At 38.0% G+C, this 11,072-nt stretch overlaps 1 protein-coding gene across 3 annotated transcripts; it reads left to right on the forward strand.

Moving 5' to 3' along the window:
• The first annotated feature begins 1,534 nt into the window (after positions 1–1,534).
• Positions 1,535–8,573, forward strand: LOC104595285 (myb family transcription factor EFM-like). Of its 3 annotated transcripts, none has more exons than XM_088896892.1 (5): positions 1,535–1,944; positions 2,341–2,967; positions 3,142–3,218; positions 3,428–3,922; positions 7,803–8,573. In XM_088896892.1, the coding sequence occupies exons 1-4, from the start codon at positions 1,755–1,757 to the stop codon at positions 3,899–3,901; spliced, it is 1,368 nt and encodes a 455-aa protein (XP_088753018.1). In that variant the 5' UTR covers positions 1,535–1,754; the 3' UTR covers positions 3,902–3,922; positions 7,803–8,573. The 3 variants fall into 3 exon arrangements, with proteins under 3 accessions (XP_088753018.1, XP_088753019.1, XP_010254263.1); XM_088896893.1 differs by lacking the exon at positions 7,803–8,573 and adding an exon at positions 6,822–7,714; XM_010255961.3 differs by lacking the exon at positions 7,803–8,573 and having other exon boundaries at positions 1,537–1,944; positions 3,428–4,153.
• Positions 8,574–11,072: the final 2,499 nt, after the last annotated feature.

Consider the following 11,072-nt stretch of genomic DNA (forward strand, 5'->3'; position numbering starts at 1 on the left):
TGAAACACTAATTATTGCACAGGGTGTTCGATGCAATTTTCTTTCATCTTTTCTTTTCAACCCGATTTTGGAAAAAAAAAAAAACCCTCCGATCACCTCCAAGTTCTACTGCTGTAAATATAAATGGATCCCCACTAAGCCTGGCATAAGGGTGCAATTTGGGTCGGATTGAGTTAGGAATTTATTAAATTTTGAATGGCCCAAAACCCTAGTATATGAGGCCAAGTAATTGAAAATTTTCAAATCAGGCAACCCGGGTTGCAACTTGCAACCCTAGTTACCATGGGTCGCGCGCTTTGATCCAAAAGCAACCCAAACCCACCTGGGGAGGTGGGTGACCCGACCCGGACTGTCCAACCGACCAACGGAAATGTGAACAAATTTAAAACTTTAGACAAGCTACAATCCCATTAAAAACACTGTAAATACAGAGAGAATCTTCTTACCTTCCTACCCACTTCACTAAAGTTAGTAGCAGAAGAAGATTCTCTCACACCTTAGAGGCTCCCCTTTTTATTCTTTTTGAGGCTTTGTTTTTGCTTCTTTAAGCTTTGTGGGTGTGTGGTTCCCTTAGTTTAGATTAGAGTCGTAGAATTGGAACTAAGATATTCCTTACTTGGAGGGCCGGAGGCAAATATAATATTCCTTTTTGTGTGTAGGTTGCAATTAGATATTCTACCATGTATATTAAATCAAGCACATTATATCACTTTTGAAACCCTAAAAGAAAAGTGAAGGGTGATGAATAGATACTAAAACACGTTTGAATATGTCTCTCTGGCTCTTCTTTTTATCAATGTAAACATTGGTATATGCCCTTTTCAAGCTTTGCTTTCATCAATTTATGCCTTAATTAACTACTAATTAAAGGTGGTATCATTTGTATTCTGGTTTATATAGGAGAACCAATACTAAGTTCAGCATGCCTTCAAATGCTGCTACCATGAAATGATCATCACAACCATCCAATCTGCCTCATCAGCAGCATTGTCATCATCTATTGCATAAATTTGTTTCACCAATTCAGGATCCATGACCATAAGAGTTTGACAAAAGTTTTAATGCCGACTATCAACCTAATACAACTCTTATCTTTTATCCGAGCTTGAAATCAACTCTCTAACCAAGATAAACTCACACGGGTGGACGGGTGGAGTTATCTCATGCTTGCTAAAACACAAAACACAATTGTATTAGATAAAACATGAATAGGGGAAAAAGTCGGATTTTTTTTTTTTTTTTGAGGGGTTCAAATTTCAAAATTTGAGAAGAGGAATTACAACCAAAAAGTGAATAAAGCATAGGACGACAAGAAGAAGAAGAAGAAGAAGAAGAAGAATCTTTTTAAATGGTGATTTGCAATAGTACAAAGAAGACCCCAAAGGTTCTAAAACCGGTCTCTAAGCACATGACCCCCTCTCTCTGTCCAAACCGGATTCCTTCTCAGAACACCCATTAACTTTTGCCTTTGTTCGTTGTAAGAAGTTACCATACCCTTGCTTTATCACCTGCTTTTCTTTCCAAAACCCAACTTTATTCCCCTCGAACTCACCTCTAAAAAGAAACCATCCTCCCCCTATCCACATTGTGTTCACAAAAAAACAATCTCTCTCTCTCTCTCTCCCACTTGAATTCACCTCTTCAAAAAGAGCAAGCATCTCCTCATCTCAACTTGTTGTGAGCAACCGGAGACATGCACATTAACGACGAGTGAGCTTGCTAGAGAGAAGACTGAACATTTCACGACGTAAATTATGGGTTCGCCTGCAGAACTAAGTCTAGACTGCAAGCCCCACAGCTATTCTTTGCTGCTAAAGTCCTTTGGAGAACAGACTGATCAGACTCAGAAACTCGAAGAATTCCTTTATCGTCTCGAGGAAGAGCGACTCAAGATCGATGCATTCAAGCGTGAGTTACCCCTCTGCATGCAGCTTCTCACCAATGGTAATTCTCTCGTGCTTCGTATTATAACCGATGTAGCACGTTGCCAAGTATCAACAAACAAAGCAATCGGAGAAGATATAAAAACATCAAGATCTGATTAATTATGGTCGCCTCTTAATCACTAGGATTTAATGATCGGAACTGTTTTTCCTAAGAATGTTAGAATTAAGCACAACAAGAACTACTATTCAAGATTCAAACAAGGTTCTTCAATTCACTTGTATATATGCAGAGCTAGCTTTTACTAGCGACCAGTACTGCATGGATATTCATCTCATCTCATCTACAGTTATATATATAGCTAGCTTCCCTTTTCAAAGATATGATTGGGTTGATATGTAATTAATTCGAATCAAGCACATCTGTGTTTAATTAATCATCAATTTCTCCTTTCAGCCATGGAAGCTTCAAGGCAGCAGCTACAGACCTACCGAACAAACCAGGTGTCAAGGCCAGTCCTTGAGGAATTCATACCCCTTAAACATTCGGCTTCTGATCAAGGATTAGAGAAAGCATCTACCGCATCAGAGATGGCGAGTTGGATGACAACGGCACAACTGTGGAGCCAATCGAGTGATGGAAGCAAGCAGCAGCCGGCCACGGCAGCTTCTGCAAAAGAAGTAGGCGATCAGTGCTTCAGTGTGAGCCCCAAGCTAGCTTTAGACAGCAAGCAAAGAAATGGAGGAGCTTTTCTTCCCTTCTCAAAAGAAAGGAACACATGTGCGAGTCCTACTTTACGGGGTCTTCCCGAGTTGGCTCTTGCCTCAACGGACAAAGAGATGGAAGACAAGAAATGCTCAGAGTCCGATAATGCGGTGTCAGTGTCTTGCTCGAGGAGAGAGAATTCCAGCAAGTCTAACGCCGGAGGAACGGCCACCACAGAGCAAGGAAAGGGAGGAAGGAATTCCGCAGAACCACAGCCAGCGACGACAACCCAAACTCATAGGAAAGCAAGGAGGTGCTGGTCGCCGGATTTGCACCGACGCTTTGTGAACGCCCTCCAAATGTTGGGTGGTTCTCAAGGTAATGAAAAAAAAAATCAATAACAATAATAATAACAACAGGAGGAAGATTTGAGATTTGCTCTTCTTCTGATTCTTATTACAGTTTTAGGAGAATTAAAGACTTGTTCTAATATTATTATCAAAATTATATAAGGATAACAAATTGACTCGTTTTTGTTAATTACCAAAATAGTTGCCACCCCAAAGCAAATCAGGGAGTTGATGAAGGTTGATGGCTTGACTAACGATGAAGTAAAAAGCCATTTGCAGGTATTTAGACTAGTCCTCTCTCTCTCTCTCTCTCTCTCTCTCTCTCTCTCTCGTGGTACACTGAACATGCATGCAGAAAGCATGGAGAGATTCCCTCTGCTTCATGTTCACAGTTCACTGAATGTGTAGTTCGTACTTAGTTGGTACCCAGAAGCCACAGACTGATGATATTCGGTTCATTATTGATGGGAGTTATGTATTTGTTTCAGAAATATAGACTCCACACTCGAAGGCCGAGCCCAAGCCCTCAAGCGGCTGGAACTCCGGCACCGCAGCTTGTAGTCTTGAGTGGGATTTGGGTCCCACCGGAGTACGCGACGGCGGCAGCAGCAGCAGCTCACCCTGCTGCACCGACCATCTACAGCGCACATCCAGCTTCCCACGCTTCAACACACTACTGTGCACCGGCCGTGGCGCAAGAGTTCTATCCGACACCTACGCACCAGCTCCACCATAGCCTTCACCACGTGTACAAGGCATCGTCTCAGACCCACAGCTCCCCGGAATCCGATGGTAGACCGGCCGGAGATGGGTCGGAGAGCATTGAAGATGGGAAGTCCGAGAGCAGCAGTTGGAATAAAGGCGACAGTGGTGATCAGAATGGAGGAGAAAGAAAAGGGTTGGCTTCACTGAGAGACGATGGAGATGAGAGCAATGGAAGTGAGATCACTCTCAAGTTCTAGACATAGTCTTTCTTACTTCTGGTATGCAAGCTACTATGAGGCTTCTTTTACCCTCTTTCTTTTTTGCTTTTTTGTTTTATTGCTTTTCTGAGACTCTGAGACTGAGAGTTGGAGTCTTGGAGAGGGTAGTAGAAGGGGCAGAAAAGAGAAAAGCGAGTGTTTGTTTTGTTTTTCCATCTTTACATTGTTATTACTTGTTTGGTCATTGGTGACTGGACATAGCCTGAGAAAAATTGAAGTTTGGAATTACATGATCTTTGGCGTTTTAGGGCTTTTCCACTTTATCTTACCAAATGACGGATTTGACCTCTGTCTTCTTCCATAATGGCGGGTCCCCGAAAAGGATGACTGCGTACCTTAAGGCGAGAAAGCCCGTGAATTTTGTCTTTTGATGAAAGAGACAACTCATGAAAATTTGGAACAGTAAAATTATTAAAATCAACTATTTCTGAATTCTAAATTCCGATGCCGGGTAAGAATAAAATAGAGCCCGACCCGATATCTCCCATCAGCAAATTGAAGGGTTAACGGCCGCAGATTGCATGATAAACTCGGTTTAGGATAGGGTGTCAATGGATTGATCCTGTGTTCGACCAATTAGGTCTACTGAGTTCGGATCTTAAATGAAGTATCCACTTATGTATTTCAATTCGGATAAGTTGTGATAGATCCTTGGGTAAGGTTTTCAATGGATTGAGTTTGGGCCGGGGCAGGGTATATAACCCATTCAAACAACCCGGACCTAGCACACACCTAGAGCCTAAAATCGACCTATTAGGAATGCCAATTTTTCCTGTAAAATCAACGTCTTGTCTTCTTAATCTCAAACGGGACAAGGCAAAGATGGGAAAAATATTTTTGCTCTCAGCCTCTGCACCGGGGATGGGGAAAATATTTTTGTCATGAACGGGGTTTACATATAATTCTCCAAATTAGTAAAATATCCCTAGATTTAATGTTAAATTTTAAAATATCTTTAAGTTTTTCCTAAATTCTTAAAATCTTATAATCCCATAATTCCATTTCTGTCATAATTCAATTCCTAAAATACTCTCAAATTTCCATAATCCTATTTATAAAATATCCACAAATTAATTTATTTTTAGGTAGTTGCTTTGGGGCAGAGAAAATACGGGGATTCCCCATCCCCAATAGGGAGTGGGTGCCCTACCCTAAAGCCACCCCAGTGTCATTCCTACAACCTACCAGTTGCCAGGTTTATTGAGTCTCACATAGGATTGTAATCGGATCAGATCCAGTTACATCTGCATCCACATCCGGTTATCAAACTTTGGGTCTAAATCTAATCTAAGGGTCTACTCGTTTCCTTTTAATTCTTATCTCTTAAGAGTAATCTTTTAACTTTAAGAGAAAAATGGTTGTCTGTTTCATCTTATCTCTTCTCTCTTAAAATGCAATCATACAATATTTTGTTTTCCAATAATACCCCCAAAAAGACAAACAAAAACTCTCATATATGAGGTCAAAATAGATATTTGATAATTATAAAAATTCAGAATTCAGAACAACATTCTTTGCATTCAAAGTTTAGATGAAAGAAAAGTTCACCAATACCAATATACCTCTTAATGTAATTATTACACTTTCACATGTTAGACTTCAAAGCAAATGAATAAGTCCTAAATATGACATATTGGACGTTAGATTGAATTTGGATTTAATATGTATCTACCTTATTGTGTTTACAGAGAAAAATTTTAAAAAAGGTTTAAAAAACTAATTGTTTATAACTTATAATATAATTGTATCTACCTTATTGTGTTTATCAGTTCTAAACTTTATCAGTTATAAACTTTATATAATTGTACAATATATTTATATATACATAATTACACTACATTTAACCCCATCCAATCCAATTATTAATCGGATACAAATTCTAATATTCAAATCTAGAACAATTGGATTTGGAGTCGAATCAAGTATCAGACATTTGGAGTGACTTATAATATAGAGGCCTTTATCCAAGTAATTTGATAATAAATCTGCAATTTTTTTGCTCTCATACATACATATATGCAACCATAGTTTTGAAAACTGAATTGGACCGGATGGTTGGACCGGTTGACCTGGGAACCGTCTAGGTAACCAGATCCATTTCACCCTAAAACCACTCCTGGGCCAAAAACCATTGACTTGGTCAGTGACCTGTTGACCTAGGCGGTCGAACTGTCGAACCATCAACCCAAATAAAAATTTTTGGCCATTTTTTTATTTTAATTATTTTTTAAATCAGAATGAGTCATTCGTTGGAACCAGATGATCAGACCATTCAACCCAAGAACCAGGGGCCAAAACGGTACTATGTCTGGTCTAGTTTTTAAAACCTTGTATGCAACTCAAATCAAGTGCTTCCACCTACTTAGATAAAACTAAAACCAACCAGTGCTGCTGCTTGAACCAAGTTCCACTGGAGTGGGATGCTCACGTTTTTATTTTTTATAGTTTAGATTAGATGAACATTGATGTCAACACTTAAACCAGTTGAAAAATGGTTGAACCAATTGAACGGGGTCCAGTCCAAAACCAGTCCATTGACACCCTTACTCCCAAGGAGCAGATGGTTAAGATTGGAAACATGTTCAATCTCAGTGTCCATTATAATTAGAGGTGTACTACTACTGTTCTGGATTGAACTAAATTTTTAGGGTAAATTGCATATTAGTACCTTGTGAGGCTAGTCTCATTTTAGTACCCAAACTTTTTAAAATGTGTCAATGTAGTATCTAAACTTTCAAAAACTGTCAATTTAATATCCGATATTAACAGTCTGTTAGTTATTTGTATCATGTAACGACATATATGACTTATATTTTTTGAAAATACCAAAACTACCCTTTTCTTCAAAACATTAAATATTTTAGTTTTTTTCCTGTTTTCCTTTGTCTGTTGAATGAAGAGAACACTACCAACATGATCTCATATCCACAAAGAAAACTTCTTGGAAGACTATATCTTCTTAATCTCAAATCTGAACATGAAGCACAAGAGTGAGGAGAAGAGTCAGCAAAATCTTTGGTTGTAGAAGAATGGCGGAATCACTGATGTGGAGGATAAATGATCCATGGACAGCTGTTGTATTTCCCTCTTAATTTGTTGCAACTTCAAAGAGGAATCATTGATGTGGAGGATCGGAAGCAGAGAGAGCTTTGTAAAACCAAGTATAGGAAGAAGGATGAAATGGACAAAGGAATGCAGATTTTAGATTTTGTGGCAGAGCTTCAATCTCAACCACTTGTTTTTTTTGGTAATGGGCTACACAACATGGGGTATCCTTGTGGTTGTCGTGGTTGTTGACAATGCAAATCAAGTAAGAGAGAGAGAGAGAAAGAGAACCAATTTGTTGAATTTATCTTTAACTGAAGCTCATTTTTTTAAGGGTATAACTCTGTTATTGTCTCAATTAGCAAAATGAAACTCCATATTGTCTCATTAGATGAATTGCTATTCAGTATCAGTAGATGAATCCATTATTGTCTCATTAGTTATTCTTAGGGACTCATCTAAGATGGAATATGAAGCAGAATTTATGAGATAATTATAACGAAGAAATCATTATCAAACTGCATAAACATACAAAAACTATCAAAAATTTATGCATATAGAAATTGATCAACTGTATCCTTACTGTTTATATATTATCTTAAACTATCCTTAACTTTTCTGATAATTCTCAAAAATCTCCCTTACATTACTTCACCATCATACACCGTTTGCATGTAACATTAAGTGAGTAATATTTTTGTTTAGTATTCCTAAAATACCCTTTTACGCTTGAAAATGCTCCTTTTTTTATTTTGGGCTCGTTCAGGACCGGACTCTATATCTTCCTGTTCTAGATAAAGAAGGATGTATTTCTGCTTGTCTGGATGTCCTGCAGATAATTCATGCAGCAATTTTCATGTTTGAGGGGAGCTCTGGAGCTGTCAATGACATGGCACACACAATGGTGCAGAAATTCTGGGATTCTGCACTTAACCTTGAGCCACCAGATGATGGGTTTGACACTCACAGTGAACTTTTCTGCACTAATGGCGTCCAAAAGTGGAGATCCTGGAAAATACTATCCATCTCTTAGTCTTGGGAATACTTTTGCCTTTAAATTGAAGGATAGAAAGGGAAGGGTTGTATTCATAGATTTAATTCTTGTGCAGAGAACTTGGATGAACTTATTTCTTCCATCATGCAGAGGACAGGGACTGAAAATGTTGAACGCCCAGAGATCTTGTATGAAGATGATGAAGGCGACAAGGAATGGACGTACTACAATGCCAAAGCTTTTTCCTAGTACAACAATGCCAATGCAAGAAAAGAAGAAATAGATTGCTAAATATTACAAGAGCTTACACGATCTTTCCTCCGCATCAGATTTCCGGTGCTGCTTCCATTATAAGATTCTGAGATTCTTATTTTCATTTCCGATGCCGTTTCAACTCAGGTAAGGAAGATGGCAAGAAGGATGCAGGCGGAGGCGCGGAGGCAGAGGTGGAGGTGGAGACGAACATAGAAACAGAAACGGATGGAAAACGGAGACGGAGGTGGTGACAAGAGACGGAGATGGAGACGAAGACGATCTGCTTCCTATTCTTGAAAATTTTTATTGGTTTTGTTTTATTTTAAAAATTTGATGAATAGTAGAGGGCAAATTCAACATTTGCTTTTTCAAGATAATATATAATATGTAAACACTAAGAATTGAATTAGTCAAATAACTAAATCATAAGAATAATTTAAAAAATCTGCCTTTAATCTAACCCCCGAGAGACGTTTAGGTTTGGTTTTCTGCATTCCCACTTCATACTTTCACAACTATTGACAATTGAGTGACTACCATCCAACTGGGTTAAGTTGTACTCAAACAAATCTCTTACACAAACTAGGATTAGTTGAACGATTGGCTCTATATGCCTGTTAAGCCTCTATTTTCTTCAAATCAAAGTAATTAATGCCCCCTGCCTGATTCAACCATCGTACTTATCAAGGTTAGGAGGGAGGAGCGTTTGGCTCAAGGACCAACAGAGAGAGCCCCACTGTCAACTGCTCCTACTTCTCAAACCTTTTTAATTTTTATGTAGTAGAGATGTTTTGGGTAGCGCTGCAATTTCTGTTTTCGGTCCTTTGTTTGGTTTTATTTGTATTCCAGAGCTCTTTCTTTAATGTTCAAGGTATTAGAGAGGTTCGACCAAAAAAAAACAAAGGTTTTAGAGAGGTTTAAACATTTAAACCTTAGGAGTTAGGACTTTGTTTTTTTTCTTTTTTTTTTTATAATAGATGACACTCCGCCTATTTTTTTCCCAATTTGCATGTTCAATATGTTTGATAGATAAAGAAAATTAGATGACATGTGAAATACATTTTTGTCATTTTATACTTTTTTTAAACTAAACTGACCGTTTTTAAAAGTTTTGAGTGCTGCAGTGGTATATTTTGAAATTGACTGTTATAGAGTGGAGTTACACCTGAAAAGTAAGTCTGAAACTGCAATTCTACCTTTTTAGAAGAAACAGAATTACCATGTATTGAAGAATATGTACAAGATCAAAACAACCCCCAACCCCGAAAAAAAGGAAGAAAAAAAAAAAAAAAAAAAAGAGAAAAAGACTCTCTATCATAAATAAACAACTACCTGTTGTGTGCGGTTCTGCCCAATACATAACCAAAACAAAGCCGTGCATGTTGGGTGGGACTTGGGAGGTGTATCAGGAGTGTGGTCTTTGTAGAATTGCAGAGTATGTACTTGTATCAACTACTATGCCAATAGATACCATATATCTTAACAAAACAAAAGTTGCAGTCATGATAGAATTTGGAAGAGGCTCCCGCAAATACGATATTCCGAATAGCCCCCTGATGGACTGGCTTCATTGAGCAATTTAGGGTTGCAAGTCGGGTTGGCCCGAGTCAATAGTTTACACTGTTTCAGGCTCGGGCTTCAGGTTGGGCCTATTGAAAATTTGACAAATTCCCAATCCTAATCCGAAAAAGTTGCACCCTTAAGCAATGTTCAAGTAATTGCTTGGGAATTAGTCTATCAGATTTTACAATTAAGGATCCGTTTGATTCAAAGTCAGAATCCGAATTAGAATGGTCTATTCTCAAATGATAATTGAAATAAGCTGAAATGGAATTTCATTCCTAAGGGAGGGGGAGGGAATGGCCATTTCCTCAAATAGGGGAATGTCATTCTACCAGAAATGGGAATGAGATTCCAATTCTGTCCAACCAAACAGTTGGATTCAATTCCAATTCCAGACCCTATTTTGTATTTTCACCAACCAAATGGGCCCTGAAATTTGTATCCCAGCAAGTTATTTGGGGGGATCTTCTTTAGAAGGTACATTTCAGTGGGTTGGTGAGGCCGTGAGGGGGAAGAATGAGACTTTTAGGGGCTCCATGGGATTTTGAACTCCATTTCTACCCACAATTAGGGGTGTTCACAGTTCGGCTAAACGAATTATGGACATATTTTGCAAACCAAACCGGTGGTATTGGTTTTCCCATTTCTCCAAACCGAAACCAAACCGGTACCACTGGTTAATCAGTCTGCCGGTTTCGGTTTTTGACTAGTTTGGTTCTTCGGTTTTTCGGTTTTTTATATTTATAAAATATATTATATAAATATATGTATAATATTATATTAAATGATATATAATATATTATAAATATTTTAAATATATATAATATATTTATAAATAGATTATTATAAATATAATATAAGTATACATTTATACATAATATACAGAAAATATATAACATATTAAAAATATATATAAAACATACATATAAATATATACTGATCGATTCAACTAACCATCGGTTTTTTGTAAGTTAACCGCAAATCGCATCAATCCTTTGATTTTTCAAAAATTCCAAACCAAAACCGAATCGATCGGTTCGATTAACCACATTTTGCGGTTCAATTTTCTAGTCTGATTCAGTTTTTCGGTTTTTCCTGGGCACCCTTACCCACAATGCATGTTTAGCTATCCATAAGAATTAACAAGGTGTGCATCAAGCATCACAGAGCAGCCGCCATGGTTAAGTCTTATCCAATTCCTTTCTAGGGTTTTCTGAAACCTTCCAGTCACCACAAGATACCTCGAGAGTATTTCAGAGGGAGGTCTAGGTTACATGGGCCAGGCCTGGGTTA

The sequence above is a fragment of the Nelumbo nucifera genome, chromosome 2 (genome assembly GCF_055504915.1).
Source record: "Nelumbo nucifera cultivar China Antique chromosome 2, China Antique-T2T, whole genome shotgun sequence".
Taxonomy (NCBI): Eukaryota; Viridiplantae; Streptophyta; class Magnoliopsida; order Proteales; family Nelumbonaceae; genus Nelumbo; species Nelumbo nucifera.